This window comes from Labrus mixtus, chromosome 19 (assembly GCF_963584025.1).
Source record: "Labrus mixtus chromosome 19, fLabMix1.1, whole genome shotgun sequence".
Lineage (NCBI taxonomy): Eukaryota > Metazoa > Chordata > Actinopteri > Labriformes > Labridae > Labrus > Labrus mixtus.
The window spans coordinates 13,161,370-13,187,043 of record NC_083630.1 but is presented as its reverse complement, the minus strand read 5'-3'; the positions used below and the strand labels follow the sequence as shown (position 1 = coordinate 13,187,043).

General features: G+C 39.5%; 1 protein-coding gene across 1 annotated transcript in view; it reads left to right on the top strand.

Annotated features, from left to right (window-relative positions):
- The first annotated feature begins 824 nt into the window (after window positions 1-824).
- The window catches only part of dok6 (docking protein 6), a 50,104-nt gene continuing 25,254 nt past the window's right edge, over window positions 825-25,674 (top strand). The window contains exons 1-2 of the mRNA XM_061064055.1: window positions 825-1,148; window positions 24,297-24,404. Coding sequence (XP_060920038.1) covers window positions 1,083-1,148; window positions 24,297-24,404 — 174 coding nt within the window. The 5' untranslated portion in view covers window positions 825-1,082. The remainder of the gene's footprint in view (window positions 1,149-24,296; window positions 24,405-25,674) is intronic.

The window sequence follows — 25,674 nt, the reverse complement described above, 5'->3', positions numbered from 1 at the left end:
TGACAATCAGAGCCTCTGAAACAGGGACGTTCTAATGACTTTGACGCCAAACATACTGTATTGTGTACATCATTTCCTGTCTTATAACAACAAGCAAACAAAAAACGCAGCAGGTAAGTGGGTAAGGTAAAGAGACATCAACAGAATTCATAATGTCAGCAAACGTATGGAAAGCTAGTAAAACGCAACATCCATTACATAAGTTTGCCACTCTGAGGAATTCAGTAGCCCGAGCTCAAATGGACTCAGGGTTGGCGTTAAGATAGATCACGTTCAGCCAAATTAGTGTCACAGAGACAACGCTCCTACAGCCTGCTAGTAGTGTATAGCCTACTTCTTATTCTGCAAACAAAAAGCCAGAACACCTCTGATAGCAAAATCCAGTCCCATGCCTACAGATTCTATTTTTTAAACTGGAATCATCAAATAGACATTTACCCATACCAGAAGAAGGCAAATACTGCAAAGAAAGAAAGAGAGAAAACAACCTGTAGGTCAATTGAGTGAGAATGTGTTTTGCTTGAAAACATTTTTTTTTTCATTTTCAAGCCAGCCAGGTTAAAACTGTAAGCTTTTAAGTCTGTTGTTAAAGCGGCCTATCTGAAGCATTCAAAAGGTGTGACCACAATGTTATGACTGAGCTCATTCATAAGAAAAAAGCCGTCAAATGGAGAAAAAGCTTCATGTGAAAGTATTTTTATGAGAAGAGTTGGCTTGATATTAGAATTCAGCCCCCCCTTAATTTGAAGATACCCCCTCCCATCCTCCGGCTGTTACTCCCCCAGCCCCCTCCCTGTTTCAGGGATGGTGTGGTCCAGGAAGCGCGCCTCTGCTCTGCTCGCTCCTCTCGTGCTCAATGAATCAGCTGACGAATGGTATCTCCCTCCTCTCCCGGATGGACCGCGCCGCTAAAGCCGGGCAGCCTGAGCGCTGACACAGGAGCAGGTTGCCCACGGCTCGCTCTCCTGCCGCTGGATGTCACGCCGACCGACTACCGAGTGAAATATTTCCGCGCCGGAAAGAAGAGGTTACTTTGTTGAATTTTACCCCCTCGGGCTGGGAGCTACCCGCTTCCCGTCACCATGGCTTCCAACTTCAACGACATAGTGAAACAGGGATACGTGAGGATACGGAGTAAGAAACTGGGGGTGAGTAGCCGAGTGTTGCACTTGCTGTAGGCTATAACGCTGAGGAGGAGGGAAAGGAGGAGGCGGAGGAAGAGAAGGAAGAGTGGTTCCAGTTGTTTCGGGGGCGTCTGGATTAAGAAAGGAGGCTTTAATTGCTCCGTTAGACAGCCGTCCTGCTGTGAGCTTTTCAAGAGGAAAAACAGATTAGAGCAGCAGGAACAGCGGCCAAGTTTATCTCTGTGCATTGTGCAAATAAGATGTTGTCAAAGTGTGGGATGATTGACATCTGCTGTCATGTTTATGTAGTGTGTAAATCACATCCTCCCCCTTTGTTTTCAGTTTCCGTGATGCAACTTTATTTTCATTGAGAAAGTTGAGCGTTAAATCTAGTTTTCTGAAACAGAACTGTGTGAAAAACAAGGTAAACTAAGCCTGAGGAGATATACATGTTATACCACTGCGCTAAATATCTCACATTTAACTAAAGTAATCTGTAAAAAATAAAACACTCTCTTAATTAGTCTTCGTCTTACAAAATAACACAATAGGCTATCTAGGAGTTGACAACATAATGAAATACTAAATGCCATCTAACTCTAACCCTGGTTGCACATACAGTATATTGTAATAATCATAAATGCCCATCATTTTTTTTTTTTTACAGCAAATCAGTAAGCAAAATCTTCTGTCCAATAAATGTGATAAAATGTGAAAAAAGGTGATCTCAAATCCCAAAATGAAGCCTTAAAAATTGCTGTTTTTGTCAAACCAATAGTCCAAAACCTCAAATCTCTTTATCGACACATAAAAGTGGCCAATTTTACAATTTGAGAAGCTTGAACCACTGATTTGATATTTCTGCATCAAAAATGAACTGAAACAATTAATCGATTATAAAAAAATATCTGCCTTTTCCTTTTCGATCTGCAATTGATTCAGCGATTAATCATAGCAGCTCTACCCTATACAAACAGTCCTCAGGCTGTTGTCGGGACTGTACTTTATCTCTCTTTTTCATTCATGATGAGTTATTCCAAGCTCTGAAACGTCTCATTGAAATCCAGCTGATTCGCTGTGATGGCAGCTCTTCAATGCCTTTGATAATGGATTTTCCATTGAGATAGGAAAATGGCTCGAGTGTTTAAATGGAAACGCATGGAATACATTCAATTATGAGTGCCTTATTGTCTGACTCATAAAGCCATCTGCTTTTGTTCATACTTCCAGCTCATTAGCGGGCACACTCCCTCTCCTTCTGATGAAGTGTGATGATGGGGGCTAATGATGTCTGCCTCCTCACATCATCACCTGGCTTCATCAACACTCTTCTCCTCTTGTTTGCTTTCTATTGTGGCTATCTTTGATTACACTTCGAGGGTTTGTTGTTGAGTACTAGACAATCCTTCATACATCTGAAGGACTTGCACAACACAAGCAAGCCTGATATGACAAGTGAAAACACGAGACATTTGTTGTTGTTAATATGCAAATGAGCTCTCTCACATGCAGTTGAAACACTTTATTTACTTCTTGCATATGCAATTAGCCAGACTGTGTGTGTGTGTGTGTGTGTGTGTGTGTGTGAGGACGCATGCTGTACTGGCTGTGCTGGTGGTATGGATGCCATGTCTCTGCCAGCTCATGTTGCTGCTTGTTTGAGGGAAACAGTTTGTGTCCCGATCGCCCACTCCCTCAGCCCTCTGCCACTCGCTGCTATTTCATCAGTGATCGCCACGCTGCGATGGCCTCAGAGGACCCCCGAGTGGGAGGATAGAAAGTTTTCATCCGTCCACACTAAGGTTAGTTAGAGCCATTATCATTCTGAATCAGTTAGAGAATAACAAGAATCTAATGGAGCAGGAGTAGGTTTAACTATGTCTGAATCAACAGGCAATGACGCACTGCATCTCTAAATTTTTATGTATGCTGGAAAAATATCTCATTAGTGCCGAACTGCATATGGAAGATTCTGTGTTGTGTTTTAAGAGAGCGTGTAACAGACTGCGATACACATCTGTTTGGATGTTAAAATCCCAAAAGTGTTATTTTGCAGCATGAGCTCAAACATCCTTATTATTCATATTCTTTTACCTTTTCTGTAGAGTTTTGGTGACTCAACAGCTCGACCGTATTTAAGGCTGTGAAGAGGGAGGTCTACTGTCATTATCTAGATAAAAATGTCTGATATGCACTGAAATGCTTCAAATGAATCTGAGAGTGAAACATTCTGGAGACCTCCTTCATGTAGTCCATCCTGTCCCTGTTTGAAAGATTTCAGGTACCCCAGTTTTACTATTGAGACTAAATCAAACCTATTTATAGGGCCGGGCAATTAATCAAGTTTCAATTACAAGTTTGGGTTCCCAAGATCACTAAAAAAAACCATAATCAAGATTAAATGATGACTGTGCCGCACGCACAGAATATTATATTTTATTTTGGCCACAAGATAACACCACCACTACCTCACAAATATTTTATTTATTTTTAACATATTATCATTTTGATATCTTTATTTTCTTTCACTTATTCATTTACGTTTATTCCTATTGTTTCACAGTGTTTAGAATGTTAAATTATAAAGAATTTTTTGATCAATGCATGTGATCCAGATGTTGTAAAATCAACATGTAATGGTGTTTAATAATCATGATATCAGTATCAATCAAAAATAATTGATTTGATTATGATTTTTGACATAATGGAGCAAGTTTCCAAACACTTTGTGTGTATTTGGACAAACACCTGATGAGTTTGGGAAGCTCTGACACAGATGTGCACGTTGGTAAAACACAACGCTTATGTTGGCAGATATGACACTTGTGCTGTGCTGAACTAAAACAACAACAAACAAAAACAATAGTTTACACTTCAATTTGATCACTTACTTTACATTGGAATGACTGGCAGCATTCTGAGAACTTTTTTTAACTACATTCATTAGCTTGTATGTATTTATTGACTGACATTGTTTTATGTTGTGTGCATGAACACAAGAAACCCAAGGAGAAAGTTGCCCGAATCAAAAACTCTAGAAAATTGGCAAAATCATCATCAGCTCCACAAACAAGAGGGTAAACAAGATCACTAATTTGCCAAAACATGTAATGACAGTGCAGCTGCAACAAACAATTAAGTTGCTATAACGGATGAATCTGCTGATTGAAGATGATTTGTTAATGTTTTGCTTTACAAAAAATCTTAGAATTGGGAATACTAAAGTTTTAATGTCCAATTTCCTAACGGCCCAATCTTAACCCAAGTCTCTTGTAGTCTTGACAATGTTTGGGATTTTGCTTGGATAGCTACTTTATCTGAGATCATTTTTGATCTTTTCTTGTCAATGGATCTTTTTTTGTAGTTTTTGCTGGATTCAAATAATTTGTCTGTTTTTTGATTCTCAGTGTTGCAGATATATTTTATTTGGTACCAAAAAGGTACTCGTGTCCGACACCCTGCCCTACTTAGATACTATACCCTCCCTGCTTGAGTTTTCCCCTCAAAAGGTCCTGGGTGTTTTCCTCCTCATGTGATTTTTTTTTCTATGTTTCTTTTTTTAGTGCTTTAAAAGGTCTCTCAAATATCACACATCAAGACTTTGCATCACAGTTGACCTTCTAATGCTCCCGGCATGCTCTCTATTGTAATGCTCAGCCTTTAAAAGAACGCATTCTACATTATATTTTCATTATAAAGTAGTACAGTCCGATGGTTCTCTTTATGCGATATGTAATACAGTGGAAACAGCAACAGCCTCCACTGAACTCATCAGCATCCGTTAGAATGATTGGCTCATTTCCAAACCCCGTCATGTGTGAAGGTTGAGGCCATGAGGTCACTCCTGTGTTCTGCAGAGTGATCAAAATTGCCAAGCGGGGCACATTCTCTTTAAAAGAAAAAAAATTCTGGGACATTTGTTTTCCGTTTTTCACTGACATGAATAGCAACGATTAACACTCGCTAACTTCTTTGTCTCTTTGTTTGCTGGAAAGACAACGGTGCAGTGTTCTTGAATGCACAAGTAGCGTCTCACATTCCCCTCCTCTTCCTCACCTCTCCGCCAGCTCTCTTCTCCACCGCTTCTCACCTGTACTCCCCTCTCTTCACAGTCTCTCTCTCTCTCTCAGTCGATGTCTACCCCTTCCTTTCTTCACCCCTTTATCTGGCTTTATCTCCCTCACCTCATGCCCCCTTTCTCTCTCACCTTTCTCTCCTTCACCCGTTTGCAGACAGCTGAGAGACTGAGCACAAACGCATCCTATTCATCAGCCTGCACTGCACCCTCCATAACCCCCAACAGGCCAAAACCCCTGATACACCGCAAAGACACTCACACTCACACACACACACATTCACGCACATTTGCTCGGTTCAACATCGAAGAATTGGCACCCATATGCGAGCGACATACAAGTAAACAATCTGCTGCCAGAGAACAGTGTGCGAATTCTCAATTAATTTTAATCCTGTGGCTTTGTATCATACAGTATTTTTTTCACTACATGGAGACAAACTAAAGACATACTAGAGCCAAAAACCAAAGTGTCCCTGGCTGAGCAGAAATAGTGATAACCTCAAATTCTTTCAATCCCTTTCAGAGAAAAAATGGCCGATGCTATCGGGGATGAATAACATGACCTTTGGGTAATTTCTGCGTCAGTCTCCATGCTGTTACATGTTTCCCGGGTTAAGGATCGCTGTGTAAAAGTAGAAAAGGTCAGCTGTTGAATATTTCCACCCTCCTGTCTGTCCAGCCTTTATTTTCAAGCCTGAACAAAAAACGTTCCATTTAAGTTTGCTGGAGGTGAGTCTGTCTGCCATTCAGCCACTCCATTCACAAACATGTTTTGACACTTCAAAAGAGCTGTGGATCAGATGTCGGCTCAGAGGAAAATATGTTATATTTTAAGAGAACTTCAAACATACACTCCACACTCAGATAAACTATTACTTCCCACCACATATATTACCTAAAAAAAAAAAAACCTCAACATGACCTAGTTTGACATCACGCCTTCACAAAAAACAGCAATTTGGAGTTATGATAAAAACAGTTAACATTTTGTAAAAGACTAGTGCATATATTTCTCTTATAAGAAAAAAAACATTTGATATGCGGTTGTCATGAATTAACACTTAGCATGTAAGCATTTCCCCCCAATTGGATGAAGCGGGTATATCATCTGGCCGATCAGATGAAGACTCAGCTAGGTCGTCGGTTACCTTCAGATTAATTGGTGCCAATTTGTCAGCGACTGCAAGATTAGCTAGCATGATGGCTGAGGAAGGTAAGAGCCAAACAGAAATTTGGTCGACGATGACCATGTGTTTAAAAAAGAAACTTCTGCTCTCTCTCTTTTTCAGGAAAGATAATTGATTGCCAAAGAAAACCATGCCATGCAGTAAAAAGAAAAACTGCACCATTAAAGCTAGCGCGCTCATTTCAATGCACACATACATTCAATCCTTAACAGTATGTGAGGAAGTAAATATAATGTACAAGGTGAAAGGGTAGATGTGTATTCTCAAACTGCGGATTGGTTTTCAGACTAAGCAGCGAGTACATTTTTTTTTTCAATTTACACTACTCACCTACTATGTGTGCTACCTCCCTAGCAAAGTTAAACAACCAAATGGAAATATATATGTGGACAGAAACGCAACTCCAATTGATGCTAGTGTTGCTAATATGTCAGGTGTGTTAGCGTACATTTAGCTTAACCCATTCAGGCAGATATCAATAGCACTCTTGGAGGGATATTTCTGTCCACATATATATCCAGTGTAGACAATGTATCATGATTTGGTCTCAAGTAAATCTCAGGCATCTGAGAATAACATACATTCAGTGTACTAGGCTGCACCATTCGTCTAACTTTTGCCTGATCTTATTGAATTCAGGCCCAAATAACATTAAAACCAACAAACTTACTATTGGATATTAAAGCAAAGACATGAGAGACTGGTATTAGAGACTGGAAGTACATTCATAACAGCAGGATTCAAATTTAAAGGGACTACATTTTTACCCTATTGCAATCTAAGTACAGAGCACTGTGGTCAAACCACAAATGTCAAAGCAGAAAACACATTAAAAATGCATTACGTCTGGTCCAGAATAAGTAGGAGTGAAAACACAATCAGCCCAAAGTTCGGATGTAAACAAATAATCAGTAAACCAATAATCGAGTCTGCACAGTTTAAGTAAAGCTATTCATCATCTGAACACAAGGCTATCATTTGCAAAAAAGATGGGTTACTCTGCTCTAATGTTTGCAGAAGTGATTTGAGGTTTTGAAATTACTTTTTTACCAGAACCATTTGAAAATTGTTGTATGCTTACAGTTTGTTAAAGGGTAAATAACCCTCTGTCATTTAAGGACTGAACAACAAATAGCATCCTGTAGCCCAGTGTTATTGGATTCATAGTTATGATCTTGTGGGAAAGTTTATTTTGTGAAAGAAGGTTCAATCAATGCACTAAAGACTTTACAGTGACCCATCCCAAAAATAAAGCCGACAATAAGGAAAACGGATCCATTTTAATCACTGTTTGAATTACGAATTACATGATGTAATACTCCCACCAGCCATAGTGACTCGGGTTAGTAACTAATTAGGGTTGTTTACTCATGAGATAAATATGCAATTCATTTATCCTCCCATCTGGGCTCTGTTGGGGAAGAAATTAAGTATGTAAACATTACAGATGAAGAGCAATTTCACTCCGAGCTGGAACTATCGACAGAATATCTGCACCTTTTTTTTTATAGCCAAATACATTTTCTTTTTTCATACACGACAAACATTGTGTGGTCTAAGCTTCAAACAAAGTTTGTTTCATGTTCTTATTTTCTGTTTAATGTAACTAATATTGGTGACATGTAACCACAGTCGCCTTTGAATTATCATTCGGTTCCTCAGCGAAATGAAGCAAGCAAGAAGTAGAAGAGGTGTTTTACTAAAACAACACTGTTGAGTACAACACCCTCGATATTTATATTCGTTAGATGTTTGGCAACCAATCACTATTGTTATAAAGTATTTACTGTAATTCACAGTGCTAGAGAGAATCCTTCTGTTCTTTTGTTTTTGGTAATGGACATGTAAACATCTATTAAAAAAAATATATATCTTAGAACCCATTGTGAACTATAACTGAAATTATAAATGTAAACGCAATTATTTTACATCAATTGTGTTTCATCTTTGAGGCTTGTATACTTGCAGTTTTAAGCACCAAAATAGACATCTCTAAGACTTCTCAATATAATCCATCACTGAACAAGAGCCAATAGTTTTTTTTTAAGTAAAGTAAGAGTGCCTCAACATGAACTCTCTAGAAACTTTTCATCCGTGGAAAGAGATCATAAAAAAAACTCTGTGTGGAGTCTGATGCTAAGCTTGCAGTTTACTGTGGACACAGATAAAAAACATGAATTGTGAATATAAAGCATTTTCTCCCCTTTACAAATAAGATACAAATCAAGAGTTATTACTTCTAAAGTACTTCTCTGGACCCGGTGTTGCTGCCCTCCCCATTTCTGTCTACATAAAACAACAGCTATTAACTGTTTTTCTCTCCTTTGTCTCACTCAGATTTTTTTGACCCACAAGTGTACTTGTGTCCGGTCGCTGTTACATGAGGCGGCATGTATTGTAATGGTGTGTGGGTATGTCTCCCTCCCTCCCCCCCCCCCTCCTGTTGGTGCACCAAAGCAGAGGCAAACAAGAAGAGAACAATGGGTCTATTGTCCGAGATGGCATAGCCGTTTAAGATAGGATCTTACCACTTCCATGCACTCGCTATTAACAATGACGTGCCGTCCAGAATGGTGGCTGTCAGGAGATTTTTTCACCACAGGATCTGTACTTGTCAGTGGAGCGAAAAGACACAGTCAGCTATGTAGGAATTGAGACCTACTGGAAACATGGAGAATTTGAATAGAGTTCTGCAAAGAAATCATGAATGAAAATCTTTACATTCTCTCACCTCGAGACCACCCTATCTTTTTTAAACGGCCAAACAACAACTCTAGAGACAGAGGACTTGAGTATGCCAAGTTCTGTGTATGATATTATTTGTGCCTTGTGGCTGCATGTAGCCTACCTTCACCTCTCCTTTTGATTGATTTTTTTGGACCCACCCCACGGTGCATTATTTGAGGGATATCCCGGGCTATACATTGCATGGTCATTTCCTTTGTTGTGTTTTTTTTTATCAGCTTCCACCATCAGACACAGACCTGGAGACGAATTACCAGCTCGCATTGGTCCTGATGAATTGCAGCTCTAGTAGGATATGGGAACAGCAGTCCAACAGTCGTTCTTCATGCTGAAAAATGTGCCTCTATTATATAGTCGCTTTCAAAAATAAATCTCTGCCCGGACCCCACTTGAACATTTCACATCATTGATTCCCCTTGTTACTAATTACCAAAAAAGCTTTCTGTTGTGAAAAGGGACAGATTTTGTTATAAGTAATGTGAAGAAACCCAATTGATGAAGTAATGTGCCATGAACATATGGTGGCTTCTAATGCCCTGTTGCATTAACACTCTCTTTTTTTTTTTTTTGGCCCTCACTCATTGTCATGCTGTGAATCTACCAAACAGGGCTCTACCTTAAATCCCACAAACGTTTTCTCTTTCTCCCTTGTCTTATTCTGTCTCTCTGTTTGAAATCCGTCCACAAACACATGTTACACCAAGCTGACACTGTCTATAGCTTTGTGTTCCCGATGTTTCCCGATGAGCTGATTTGAAAAGTGAGGTTCTCTAATCCCATTGGAGCAGAAGTCACAGCTCAGTAGAGGAGGACACACATCATGGCTGTTTAATCTTTCCAATCCCTGCAGACCCTGAACCCTCATAACAGACTGCACTTGCTTTTAAACCAGAAGTAAGCAAAAGTGAAGGAAAATCCAATCACACTTTAATATTTGTTTGTCTTTAAGTCCTTTTGTTATGAAAGAGAACAAAACATATAATTTCAGGCAGCTATATAAATACTTTTCAAGACCTTTTACTGAGTTTTAGTTCTGAATTTCACTATTTTGTCGCACTTTTAGGGCTCTCATTGTGACTTTCTTTTTTTTGCATCAGACCTCTGCCAGTCCGTTGCTAAAGCTGTTGTGTTTAGGACTCATTTCTTTGCTCTAAGTCTGCCCCTTTGTGTCTGTAAGTAATTACTTTGGAAAGATGAAGACTTTTTCTTTTATTCTACCACCGACACCGAATTCAGGATAGACTGTTGACTCAGATTTTTTTTTTTTGTAGCTCTTAAGAATACAATTTCAGTGACGTGACACTGAAGAACAATTTAGATGTTCCCTTTCAATGTTGATACAGAGTCAGTCAGAACAGGAAGTCTGTTGTTAGTTGTTCTACAAGACAATTTGTATCTGTTTAAGTTTTATTAGTAATTTTTCAAGCAAATTTTCAACAACAAAACACTATTGCAATAAGGTGCACTTAAATGATTTCCCACTGTAACATTATCTGTGTGGTTTTAAATGGGGAATTTAGCATGCTTCACATTCAAGTCCATCTGATCCTCATATTTCACCACCCAGGGCTTGATCTTCACAGTCCTCTGTGGAAGTGTAGTCCATTGTGCAGAAACACCGAGTCTCACCTATAAAACACCAGGCCTGGAGGAATCTATCATAGCTCCATTAACACTTCTGCATCATCCTCCTCTCCTCGCCTCTCCTCCCCTCATTAATCAACAACACCGGCCCTCGGGGCTCTCCTCTGCAGCTTAGCTCAACCTCAGTTTGTGTGTCCACGCGTGTGTGCGCGCTGTATGTCGACATTGTGTTTAAACGTATTTGTTTGAATGCATGTGTGCTTTTATAAAAACAAGAAATAATCAAGTTGTTGTTCCTGATAATCAGATTTGTGATCACTGTTAAAGAAGGGGGACAGGATGCAGTTATTCTTAGCAAAATAAAAGTCCCACCACCCTTTTTATATTTGAATCACGGTCTATAATGAGTTCTTCCCATGCTGTTACCTTTCATCAGCCTGCTTGCCAGGCACATTCAGTACAGTGTGCAGCCAAAGATAGCCTCAGCTGTATGTGTGTGTGTGCTAAGGGCTTGTCTTTGTGTCAGTGTGCTTAATTTACTCATTGGGCTGCATAGGTAAACATCATTATGGTCGTATGCTTAAAAAAATAATTAAATAATTCACCTGGTCTGCTTTAAATGCAAGCAAAACGCCTTGTTGAAGAATGCAAATTAGGCCAAGCTGTCGACTAAACAACGCTGTTTCATGTGGCACTAATTGTGAGGCTCTGTATTATTAATGTGTTGTAAAAAGAACATCTTGACCTTGTCAGGGGGGAAATAGCAGCCAATTCATGCCAGCAGTCTGCCCTGTTTGTTTCTGTTTGTTTGGAGATGCTTCGTACACTCCTCTCCACTCCCTCCTCTCTGTCTCAGGGGAGTTCTTTTAATAGTAAGGAGGTGACAGGTTACTTCTCAGGGAGTTCCGAGGTGACAGTTTTGGTACCTGCCCAGCCCCGACATGAAACACCACAGCCCACTCGCTCACGTTGCAAAGCAAAACAAAGCTGCTGACTTTCTAAATTCACACTCTGCTTAATGAGCCGAAACGACCTCAAGTGTAGGCCGAGACAATCTGATCCCCTTTCTATTAAACAGCTTTTAATATTTCCCCAAGAATGAGTGTGCGCTGAATGAATTTTGGATAAGGTCTGCCAAGGGAAATGGAGCACACAATGGTGGCCTTGGCAGTGGCACTTTGAGCGGATCATTTAAAGGTCATAATGGGAAAATAATGGCCCTTAAGAGTCGTAAAACAATCGAAACATGCAGCAATTGGATAAAGTTTGAGTGAAATATAAGAAAAGAAGAAAGAGGATGTAATATGGGAAACTTTTCAACAGCCATGAACCTTTGAAAATTTGCCAGAAGATTAGGACTCTCTAGTTTGACAAAAGGCCGTTTGTAGTTTGGTACACACATTGGGGTCAATGTTGAATGCTGTTACCCCACCCTCTCCCTCTCACTGCCCTCTTATGCTCTCAGCTGCTGCTCGCACTGCATTGAAATGTCTGTTGGGCAAAGTGATAATTGCATTCTTTTATGATTTCATGCTGAGACACACATTGACACTAAATCGCGGTCTACTTACTCCAAGCGAGCACGTCCTTTGGGAGGAAATGAGTCAAAAACAATACGACCAACTCCATCGCTAACCCTTCTTTTGACATAGAAGTGCACTTCCACATTTCCCACGTGTTTATTCCCCATGCGTTCCCCTTTGATCCACAACCCAATGTGGTTGAGTCGAGTTACTTACAGCGCGCACAAATCTCTGCTTTTTCAGGTTTTTAAGGGAATAGTTGTCGCAGACACAGAACCCGCCGCTTTCACAGCTAACCGTATCAGAGAAGCAGGCCCCCGAACATCAGTGAGCAAGTACCTCTTTTAGAATTAATCCTCTGGGGGAGGTGGGGTGGGGTGGCAGGGTGGATGACTGCACCAATGCATGAGGATTACTGCTTTTAGGGCTTCTGATGAAATTCAAATTACAAACACTCACACAAAGTGTCCTGGAAAACACTCTTTGGTTTCATAATATCCTGCCTTTATTTGCACAGTGGGCCTATGCCTCATTGGATTTCACAGTCTTTATTGAAATGATAATCAGGTGGTCAGCTAATGGTAATTAAGCTAGTCAATTGCTGGAGTTGCATCATGGGTGTGTGGGCCAGAGCTCCTTTCATCCTCCTTACTTTATATTCTCTTCCCACAGAGGAGAGACGGCCACGTCTGAAGCGCTGAATTCAGTTTCCATGTAACGGCCCCCTCACCTGTTGGCCTAGATGCTAATTTAGCTGTAAACTGCAAGCACTAGCTCCAACATGATAAGAGAAATTACAGTTTTCCTACATTAACAACATAAACTGAGGACCATATTTCTCTTCCTCTATGGATTTAGCTTGGTTTTAAAAACAGCTTGACTGGAGGAAACGTAATAGTGGACATCTCATTCTGGTTTTAAAAAGGAAATAACACATGCTCTGTTTTGTTGCTTTCTGTCCATGGCGGTCTCAGTACGCTCGTCTGCGAGGGTATTCTGCCATAGTCAAATCTGTCTTTGTCGGCGCGTTATTGTCTGTGAACGCTTCAGCCTAGTACGTGGATTAAATGGAAATTGCTCTATGGTTGTCTGCTGTGTGTGTGTGTGCATGTGTGTGGAGCAGACTGCTGACTAAAGCTGTAGCACATAAAGAGGTTTAGATGAGGGATGGTTTAAAGAGCAGGCAATTGTCATAATGATGACTTAAAGCAGAAAATCCACGCCATAAAAATGTTTTACACATGGATAAGAGTCCACGTTGCATTGCGGCCAACAATGCCTGCCAACTTCAGGGTCACTGGAATCAATAGTGGCTGAAGTATGTGATAGAATAACTTTGCAACAGTGCACACGACAACATTATGAAACTGAATTGTTGGATTATTGGATTATGAATGCGGTGTAATCCTTTGTTCTCATCCTTACGTAAAAACACAATGTTTTCTTGCATTTTGACTCTTTCCCTGCCCCAAATACATCAGGGTGACAGTACATTTATATAGCCCCTTATTCCCCCTTTCTACTCTCACTCCCTCACACCTGAGAGAGAAACTTCAATATTGACCTACATCTCCTTCAGAATCATTTGCTGCTATTTTTGTGCTTCGCCTACAAAAACAAGCTCTTCTACAGTCGCTCTGATGTTGTTGGGTCGTGGGTCAAACTGCTTTCTTGCCTCCCCAGCAGTAACAAGAAACGACATGAGAAAGACTCTTTGTGCCCTTAAAATGTTATGTGCAAGAGAATTAGAGCTGTCCCGATATCAGATATGTGTTAAGCTTTTCAACACCTGGTTATGTCGCCATGTATACTCACGACTAATCTAACAACCTTACAGAGTATGCCTCAAAGTTAACACGATAGACACCTGCTTGTCTACCAAATGCTTTAAGTTCTGAGGCGATGGCAGCTCATCGTATCAGGAATTTGGCGCGATTATCCTCCATACTCCCCAAGTCCCTCCATCTAAGTTTCCTCTTGTCTACACATCCACAGTTAAACTCTTTGCTAGCACTTTTGCTATCACTTTAAGAATGTATTTACCTGAAACCTGTTTATATTTTGCAGGGCCAATAAATTATAGTATCAGATTAGTGCATTAACTGGAGTACTCGTTATTCACAATGCTGCATTTAAGACAGTATTGGGTGCTGATACTGGTAGCAGAGGTGGCATAACAAGACTTGGCTTGTAGTTTTATGTCATTATTCTTCAAATTTGATGCGAGGAGAAAAGGAATTCCTGTGAATGGTACACCTAAAAGTACTCATTATGATTTATCCTCATTGCTGTGACCACAAGTCCTATTTAAAAGCCTAATTTATCATGAATCCTAATGGAGGCCTGCGGCCAGTTGCTTCCATGGCTCTGGCTTAGCTCGACACTCTACTTTTTCAACAGCTGCTCTCACCACCTCATAATTAGTTTCACTTCTCCAACCAGTCCCTTAAGTAAACTTTCTTTCTTTTGGCCCTCTCTCCCTCGTGCTCCCTTTTATTTTCATTCTTTCTTCCATTTTTCGTTATAGTCTTGTTTTCATTTCAGGCCTTTTTATGGTCGTTGTAATACCACCTGTCCTTGCAGACTTTGTCACACCGGGCAGAGGGACCCTTTTTTTGGGAAAGGAATCAGCTGGAACCTGATATTCTTCATATATCATGCCACATTGTGACCGTAGGTCCAGTTTTCAGACATGGATACTCTGTGGATACTCTGTGTGTTTGCCACCCAGGAGGAGCCAAGACCCTCAACAAGTGGGAATAATGATTTCTAATGCTATGCTATTACATACTGGGACCAGTTTGGCTCATGAATGTTTGATGAGAATGTCCAATCATGCATAGACACAAGAAAGAGATGAGGAATGGGAGAGGCGAAATTTAGAAGAGGGCACAAGGAAAGAGAGAGAGGGGCTAGGGGAGGAGAGTAAGAAGGGGACATGTGCCTGCATGTGTGTGTTTGCGTGTGTGTGTTTAGTAAGGAGTTGGGGGGCAGTGATTACTTGCCGCTGAGGTAGCACTGCATTACACATGAGGATTTGGAATGGCCCAGATAAAGTAATCTATGATTAACTGGGGCGCGGCTGGCTCGCCACCCTGCCAACAGCTGTAGTCGGGGGCGAATTATAAAATTATGGGATGTCCAAACATTTTAAAATGCAGCAGCAGGAGATATATTTTGATACAAGAGTTGAGAAAGTTGGGTGAGATGAGAGTTATGTATCGAGTCAAAGATGACAGCTGGCGGCGAGGGAAGAGAGTAATAGACTGAGCAGGGGTGCAATTAGAAGAAACTTTTTGTAGTCGCATTTGGTGGATAATTGTTAAAATGTTTTAGTCGTCCTTGGAGGATTTTGGTAAAGGGGGGGGGGGGGGGAGTGGGGGTCGTGGTGATGGAGTGATCGCAGCAATGATTGCTGTAACAACTGTCCAACCTGATAACAAATCAAATTAGAAAGATGGAGACCGTGGCACACACCCCGCCGCCGTCTGAAATTGATTGCGAGCACCGCGAGCTGATATTGCCGAGCCCGGTCTGTCATAGTCCATCAGGCGTCATTATCATCAGGGGAACACTAAACCGTATGCAGCGCTGAATGAGAAGGAAGACTTCATCCTTAGTGTGGCTGGGAGTTTGACAGAGAAACAAACACAGATAGAGCCATGCCGTGTCAGCGGGATGGTTTTTCAAAAGCTTCTTTGAAGATTACAAAAGCTGCAGCGATTAATTTAACTTAAAACAAACATGTTGATGATGGAATAGTCGTTTCTGTGATAAAATAAGAGAAAAAGCCCAAAACCTGCTTGATCCAGATGTGTACTCAATCAGGATGTCCTGCTTTTTGTTATTTTGTAAATGGAAAGTCTGTTTTGAATGCTTGGTTTGAAAAACAAGTTATTTCAAAATTTTACTTTATGCTATTAGAAAGTGTAATGAGCGTCTTTCACGACTTTGTATTTTAAGACTTAATGATAACGGACAGAAAAAAAGATACCTCATAGTCATTTGATATCAAAAGCACAACAGAATGAAGTTCTCCACAGCAGCTTAAAAATGTGTATGCACGGCACCTAAACCCTTACATATAGTCACACATCTAAGGTATTAAACTTGAAAATAATTACCTGAAGTGCTAAAATGCCACAAGCTAAACATATATCACAGATTAACAGTAACAAAAAAACCATTAGCTGCAGCCCTAGCAGTAATCCATTCCAACACTCCTTCATCCAAGAAAACTGTGCGCAACTAACCCTGAGAAAAAAACAATGATTACATGGTGATGTATTCACTCCTTTTCTTCCCCAGAATCCTGTCAAGATAGCTCCATATTCTACAAGCCAAGTACCAGCTAAATGCGTCCTGTTATCATGTCTGAGTGTAACGCAGCTACAGTACCTTGATTGAAGAGCTCTCATGTCTACTATTGCCTGTAAGAGCAGCTTTAATCATCTTTAAATCAGTTTGTAGGACACATGAATCATCCAGAGGGCACAAACTCTTCCCACATTTGTCCCTTTTTTTTTGATCAAATATCTGAGGAGTAATAAATGCTTTTGCGCCTCTGAGGTATTATGATTGTGTTTCAATATTCCCCACTGCTCCTGAGAATTTAACAGGGGGCTATTTTTATTCCGCCGTGTGATTAGTCATCTACCTGAAGCCAGCTGTCATTGGAAATCATTTCCCATGTCTTAGAGGACACTTTCTCAGTTCGTCCAAATGACAAGTGATTTTGCCTTTGGGGGAAAAAAAGGCCCATATTTTATTGAGGGGACGAGACAGTTCTTAAATATGCCAGAAAGTTGATAATGCTCCATGGAGTGAATGGACTTTAGCTCGTTTAAGGCAGTGCATAGAAAATGACTTTTAAAAATGGACCATTACTGGGGACCATGAGGTGTCAGAATCCCTACACTCTCCACCAAACCTTTCAGACATGGTATTACCCAATATTTGGTCGGATAGTAACACCTGACAGGAACCTTAGATAAACTGTAAGACATTTATAGTAACATAAAATGTCACTGCACTACAAAGCAGGATTTGTTCTTTAAAAAATGTAGACAGATGTGTTTTCAGATTCCTTTTGAGTCATTTATAAAAGCCCATCAAACAGTCTGCTTCCATCTGTCTGTCTGGAATCGTACTTTGGCTCTAATCCTCCTTCCGCCCCCCTCCAACAACAGTCTCAGTGTGGTTGTCGTAGTAGAGCTGGTGGTGTTGATGAACTCTCTGTACCTTGCCAAGTGCCTCCTGAAGTGTTTTCTCTGCCACAAACACTCCCTAAAAGTGAATGGATTGCCCTTCAAATGTTCCCTGCTTTTGCCTCTTCCTACCTTACACACATCCTTGCTATGTTTGGAAATTACTCGTCGATTTTCATAGAAAATAATGACCTAGTCGCATTTCAAACCTGAAGAAAGAGGATCTCATACAGGAGATGTTGGGTTGCACATTTAATACAAATAATTGTCGTACATTTGTAGAAGAAATCCACACAGATGATGATTAGAAAATGAAAACTCCCTTGGGAGTTTTAACAACTCAAATAAACACATTTGCTCAAGGTCAGTCACATTGCAGGGGTAGCACTAAACTAAGCAAAAACTAAAGAAGTGGAATTCAAATTTGCCCCAGACACTCTGAAGCCTTTTCAGTGTTGATTTCACTTGATGCTGCGAATGTAATCAAAGAATTGAGCTCTTCAAGCTGGTTCTCACAGTTTGCCTACAACTCTAATTATTCCGTTCTATCCTTGTTCTCCAGGTTTTTTTTACAACTGATTTCACCACTGTTCTTCATGGAAGAGAGCTTACAGGGATAACGAGCTTGGCCTCGCTTTTATAGATACAGTTTTGCAAGCGATTTGGGCCTTTGTTTTATTGGTTCCGAAATTACTTTCCTTCAAGAATCCTTCAAATGCATTTTTTTAAGAATCCTTATAGGCCTATGTTATCATATGCCTTTTTCATAAGTTGTTTTCTTCTTGCAACTCATAAATACCAGCTTAAATTTGTATTATTAATTTTACAGTGTACAGCCTGTTAGCTGAACCAGTTAGCTATAAGCTAATTTACATCTGTAGTCCATGGGCATGTGTTTTAAGAAGTGCTTTATGATGTCGTACGACCAACGCCACCCATTGCAGCAAAATGGTCAAAAAACACACATTAAATATGGTTTAGTTCATCGCTGTTTAGTTCAGGATTATTGTATTAGAATGATAAATATTAAAGGGTATTTTTTTTTCTAGCATCTTAAACATAAAGGCCTCCAAGATGCCATTTGTTTGTTTGTCAAAATATTATGTGCATGGGTACTGTAAACAGAATATTAAGTAGATTATACTCGTCTAGGTGACAGATTTCTATATTTAAAATCATATTTACTGGGCTTTTGTGGGTTCCATTTTTGGAATGTAGCCTCTCTTGTCACAGCTGCCTTCAGCAGGTTAAACCCAAATCAAAGTGACTGCACATAGATATTTTAAGGATTTGGATATGCCTCAACATTTAGTTTTTAACATTTAGTGTGCGGAAATTGAGGATACAAAATGAAACTGCATGGCTGCTTTAATTTGATCACAGTGTTCATGCACACACACTCATGCACACATACTCATGCACACACACACACATGCACACACTCATTAACAATGCAAAGTTATGGGCAAGTCTTTTTGAAAAAAGGATTTTCTTTAATAAATCATTCTAAGATTGTGTTAATGAAGTGTTCAATTTTAATGAACTAATTTCATTTGGATTCCAGTGACCCTGTGGGCTCATCCCACCTCCCCGAATTCAAATTAATACACAATAAAAGTATTTATTTTAATCTTGACGTAAGGTTCCGAATTTTTTGCGATCCTCCTGACCTGCTGGTACTTCCCTGCACTGAAAGTAGCATTTTAATCAGTGGATCAAATCAATTATTTGGTTTTCAAGAGACTTACATTTTGAGGCTATATTTGACCCTTCATTATAAAGAAGTGCTGAGAAGGTGGAAGTTGTACGTGTGCTGAATGGAGGATGTGTGCGAGTGCATATGAGACAGCGCTCTTGTCTAAGAAGCATTTTACTTATTCGTCAGAATTAGCAACTAGGCCTATGGAAAAGCTCCTTAAGAATTCATTTAATTCCAAGAAATAGACCCCTGCTTAGAAGTTGCTTAATTAGAAAATGCACATGGCAAAATCAATCTTTAGCTGCTTGTAATTTGTAGATTCCAATTGATTAATTTAGAGTCTATCATGTGTATTCTCAGACCTCCACAAGCAGATAAGTATACATTCACGGTCACACAAAGTCAGAAAAGGCTTCCATACCAGATGGAGAAGCTTGTGCCAAAAGACCATTTATGGCAACACGTGATCTGTGTTCTGCACTTCAAACAGTTAATAATCTATTTTTTTGAAAATTTCAAAAAGTCATGCTAACCCGTCTCCTATGTGTCCGTCTGGCAGTAAAGATATCGAGGAGAGGAGCCGGCCATGAAATGTAATTATATCACACCTACCCCTAGGACACTTGCAGGATGCCCTGATATTAACTTTCACTTGTAACATACCTTGAGACCTGTTTGGATTTTCAACAAATCAACTTTTTTCAGCCAGCCAGTGTTACATTTTATCTCCGTGAGTTACACAAAATATGGCATTGTTTTTAGCAGACATGACCGTTGTTGTATAAATATATAAATATAAATATAATATTTTTCCATTTTCAAGCAAGCTTTTAGAGTTATTATTTAGTCAGCAACACACCTAAATTATGATTTAATAATTTAAATAGGACCTATGACTATCATAACTCAAACTTTTAAACCACTATACCTGTTGAGTTTCCCTGTTGTCATTGCAGTCTTGTGGTTTTGTTGCTGTGCCGGTCTGTCCTTTTCCTACACACCACCACTGTCAGTGCTCGGGCTGCAGTTCCCCAAAGTCCCCAAGGACTGCTCTGATAGGCTACTATTTACAGGGTCTATTACACGATTCTAAAAGTCAATTTTATTGATGACGCCTTTATTTATCTGCATTCTTGGTAGCTTTACATGTGTCTTACTTGATTAAAATAATTGATTTGAATGACTATGAGTAGTAATGGGAGTAGACCAATTCTAAAAACAGGAAGTTGTGGATGGATGTAAATCAAACATTCAAGGTCCAAAAGGACCTAATGTTGAAAAAAACAATCACAGGACAATATGGGCGAGTTGTGGAGGAAACAGAATAACAGAGGTTGTGGATGAAAAGGTCGGCCGGCCAGCCTCTGCACATTGCCGTAATCAAAGCCAAAGGCAGCATCGGTTTTGGCCACAATCCTGCCATTTTGCCTATGTAAACCTTCCAAATCCATTTTTATTTGTTGTTTGCTTTATGCCTTGGATATTTAATTCTGGAGATAAAGCTTTGGAATGCTTACCTGATGGGCCAAAGGTAACTCACAGGATGGTTTGAGGTGGGGACTGCTTTCAGACAGTATCAGATGACATCTAAAAGTAAAAACACATCTTTGTTTTCTCCTGTAACTTGTGACTTGATTTTCAGTGCCAAATAGTGTTTTATACTCTGCTCTGGCATTAAATAAGTTGCACCAAACCATCAGAGAGTCTCATTCACGCCTGTATAATTACAATCAGTGTATGAGTGTTTCTGAATCGGACCCACCAGCAGCCAGAGAATAGAACCGCCTTCACAAAGCATTGACAACCATGGAACAGGCAAAATTAAGCCCTCTCCATTCATACCCCCTAGTTCTTATTATGCACAAGCTATCTCACTGAGCTTGCTTTTGTGCTGGTATAATTACTTAATCTGAGCACTCCTAGGGTGGATTACTTTGTGTGCGGCAAGCAGGCAGCATAGCTTAGACTCAAGCTCCCAAAGTGGAATTGAGGCTAGCTTTAATTTTTGGGTTTGATAGCCGGAAATGTGATAATGGTCATTGAAAAGATGGATGCACATGTATGCTTTTATTTCTGTCTAGGCTGCAGTTTTGATTCATGATTTGTAAGTGTGTCATTATTGTAATAAATTCTGTAAGATTTTATCACATATCTCTTGTTTCCGTACTTTGTGAAAGCATTTCGCAGACGGTCCGAGAATGATCCACGGTGCATTAGTGTGTAGCGGTTTATTTTGTGTTGCTTGCTGTTTATAATGGGCCTCAGCAACACTTAACTAGAATGCAAGCCCATCAAGGCAGACCGATAAGGACCTAGGGATCCACTCTAGTCAATTACTGCAAAGTGCCAAGTTCAACTCTGTGGGCCTTTTATGAAGTACACCAGATGAGTAAACAAATTAATCGTACATCCATGGTTCCCTAACACAACCATGAGGCCCAGGGCAATCATACATCAGACAGAGTGATAGCGCCTGTCTCCAGCAGGAAATAGAAGGGTCCCATTATTAGAGATAGGCAGCCACATAGGACTCATAACCTATTGTCCATCCCATCACACTTCCTTTGCTTCTCCACTGCACTGCTCTGTCTATATTGGCTTTTAACACCTTGATACAGCCTTTGTGAGAACGTTTTTCATATGTTCTTTTTAAATTCTGCCTTTTCCAAATGCTTTATGAGTGCAGTTGTGGAATTATATAATGGAGCAGATTTAATGATATCAAAAGCTCTTAAAAATCGATTCTCAGAGATGTTGGTGTCCAAGGAAAGTCAGGTTTTTCAAAATGTGGGGTTTAGAGTAAAAAGAAAACAGTTGGAAAAACTTTTGAATTGCTTGAAATGTTATAAAAGCAGAAATCATTTCAGATCTTAAATTGCCATAACATGCTGTTAGATGACAACATTAAGGTGCTTAAGAAACATACACACATATTTCTGAATGTAGTTGATCTGTGAGAAGAGATAAGATTTTGTGGTTAGTGGTTTGTGTGTTCATCTCAGTATTGTGTATGCGTGCTTGTCTTTGTTCATGTATCCCTTTAATGATTTGACCTTGAACTAGTCAGATGTGTTCGTGTCATCTTCAGCATGCAGATGGGCCAGGCTGTGGTCCAGTAATCAATACAATGCACAGTAATCTGCTGCACCACACACGGAGACAGTTTGTGTATGTGTGTGTAGGTGTGTGTTCACATTGTGTTGCAAGAAAACGAAACAGATCAGTAGGCCTCTTCACAGCCTTCATAAAAGGAAGCGCATTACACCAGGCTGAAACTCAGTTATTAAGTTCTTAAGATCAAATCTCCGTGCAGTTTTTAAGAGTAATTTGGCCGTATTTGAAAACACTTTAAACTTGTACATATTCTGAAATTCAGCTTAACGCTTGAAGCTGGAGCCTGTATCTGTCCTTTTGTGTCATGAGGTTTAGGAGGATTGGGACTCCAAATGCAGACTGGGAGTTCCTTAGTTATCCAAGAGGGATTACAACAAGCATTGCAAGTGATTGGTTGGGGTGGGGGTGGGGGGGGGGGTATCCAGTACCAACATACACACGAACACACAGAGAAACTGAATGGTGAGCAAATCATGCAAACATGTTCTTGTGGTGCTTCTGTAGACTTGCATACCTTCAACAAGAGCAAAACAATGAATTAACCTGCCACTCCCTCTGATAGCACTGAGTGAGAGAGTGAGTAGTGTCTGAAAAGTTTATTTTTTATTGTGACAAATTAGTGCACTATATAGTCTACTAAAGAGAAGGGAGTAGGGAGTAAGTGGTAGGTAATGAGTTTGTGTTTCAGACATAACCAGTGAGTCATCACAGAGCTCTGGAACCCATAGGGTTGATATGAAGGCTTCCTACACCTGGTCTTAAATACACACACCTGACCCAGCACTGAGGGGATTCCCTCAGACTCATGGGATGGCAAGTGTGAGTGCCCAGCACACTATAAACTAGTCAATTAACAGACATATTGGAAGACAAAGGAATAAATCACTGAACAAATTAAAGATCCAGAATTAAGGGAGATAATTGCCAACTTGAAGGAAATCCTTAAACTGATCAAATTCACTGACCCAAGTTAATTCCTTGCAAAATGATTTTTTGAATTGTATTGAACATACTGTAGCCTGTAAGGCAGTTTTTTGGTTGAATTGACTTAGAGTTATAAGATTCAGAAAGAATGCTTTTTAGGATTCTGCCATTCACAGATCTTTGAAAAAAGTTAAATTTGTAGCCATTAACACTAAAAGTTTGAATTAAGTGTAAGATAGTGTGCCAACGCTTTACCTTGCTATGGTATATTCATATGTCTTTCTGATTAACATGGCTGCTAAAGGATTTTTTTTTAATTCTTCAACTCACCAAAGTATGAACATTTATTTTCTTCACATCCACTGAGCCAATAATAAGGAGATAAAACTATAATGAAATCAGTGACTCCTTATGATAATAGAATCATCTGTCCTAAACAGACCTTTCTGATAACTACAGTAAATAAATGAAGGTATACGGCATGAGATAATAACATTTGAATGAAATACATCCCATTTAGTTTTATTAAGAGGCGTTTGATCAATGAGGTGTAATGGTTTGATTTTCTTTTTTCACTTCTCTGTTTGGAGATTTTACTTTCAAATTGACATTACTAACAGCATTCTTTAGTGTATCATCAGGATAGGACTTTATTTTCAAGGACTTAAGAGAGCTAATGGGAGAACACCATTTTGTCTTTTTTAAGGATGCAGATAAATGAGGAAAAAGGACAAATAAAAAAAATCTTGAATCTTTATGAGTTGTGCGTATTTCTAACAATCACCAATCTATATTTAGTTTCATGACAAAACATTCTCAGTTTGTTAAGAGTGTTTATTTCTTTAAATGTTTTCTTGATTTTAATGGTTAATACACACTTGAATTCTCACAGTTTGCATTGATTTCTCTTCCCCCTGCTTTTGTTAAATCGGAGCAGATTTGTCTGTGCTGTTGATATGCTGTCATGTTGAGTCCATTTACTGTGGTTAAATCAACCTGTCCTGACAGTCTGTGTTTTGCTTTAGTTTGTATCTTTGGTTACCTCGATGTGTTTCTGTGGTTTTCGGGGTTGTTCTTCAGTAACAGGGTTGCTATCTCTCTCTGTTGTCAGATATTCCGGAGGTGTTGGCTGGTGTTCAAGAAGGCGTCCAGTAAAGGACCCCGACGTTTAGAGAAGTACCCGGACGAAAAGGCGGCGTACTTCAGGAGCTTCAACAAGGTAAACACAGAGCTGAAAAACAAACAAACAGCTTTAAAGTCACAGCAATATAAGAGGTGAAAATATTTGTCTAATATTCAATCAGTTGATCTATAAGAAAATGTAATATATTATTTCTGAACCTCCCAATGATTGTCTCAGTTAATACAATTATCAACCGATGAAGTGTGTGAAAATAAAGTGAAATGCAATTAACATTTCCCAGCAGTACATGTTGAAATCATAAATGGAAATACATTTTAAAAAACAATTAAGATTTTACTTTAAGTATAGTGCTGCATAAGCAAATAAAGATTGAGAAAATCCTTCTAAAATCAAAGTTTACACAACGCCTCAAAAAGGAAAAAAGTCTATAAAGGTTGTTTCTGGAGCTGTATGCATATAGATGGCACTGTATTATACTCTATTATAGTATATATAGTATGTCATTATTCACCAGCAATGTGGTAAAATCTACATCTGTGTTGACATTGTTCAGGCAAAAAGAAACTGATGTCAGTCAGACCTTTGGTCCATCACAATAAGACAAGACGAAGTGACAAGAAAAAAGAAATCAATACTCATAATGTCTGGAGTTTGATTGCTAAAGATTTGGTCTCACTGATCTTTTATAGAACATCACCACCAGACAACCATTCAAGCTGGGCAATACTAAAGCCTGATATTAGGCTAATACAACACCTATTCATATTAGATCTCCTGTAGATATGCATGGTCCCAAAAGGATCACAAGTGTTTGTCCTTTCTTAAAGAATAGTCTCTGGTTGAGTCTAAATGCCATTGAGATCAGAGCACATTTATTTATTAGACAGTGCCTGTTTTGCAAATTAGAGAACTTGTGTAATTAAAGCTTCTGTTCGGAGATTCTATCTGGTCATGACTAAGATTAAAATTAATACTGATACCTCTTTATGATCTAAAAAAGCAAACAAGACCATCAGAATGAAGATCGATTATTTTTATTCTGACCGACTTTATGTTTTACGCCTGTCACCCCTGGTAGGTGTCAGACAAGGCGATTAACTGCACACTGCCAAAACAGATACATTTTGAGTTTACATCACATTATGCATTTATAATAAAGTTTGTCTGAGATCACTGCTTATCCCACAGGGGGCACCAAAACCATCACAAACCACAAGTTGCTCACGGGAGCTTTGAGTATCTCTAGCTGTTAAAATCTGATGCCAATGGTCTCCTACCTTAAGAGGTTGTCATTTGAAACTATACTCAATGATAACATTTAGGAACTTAAGTTGGTGGATTCTTG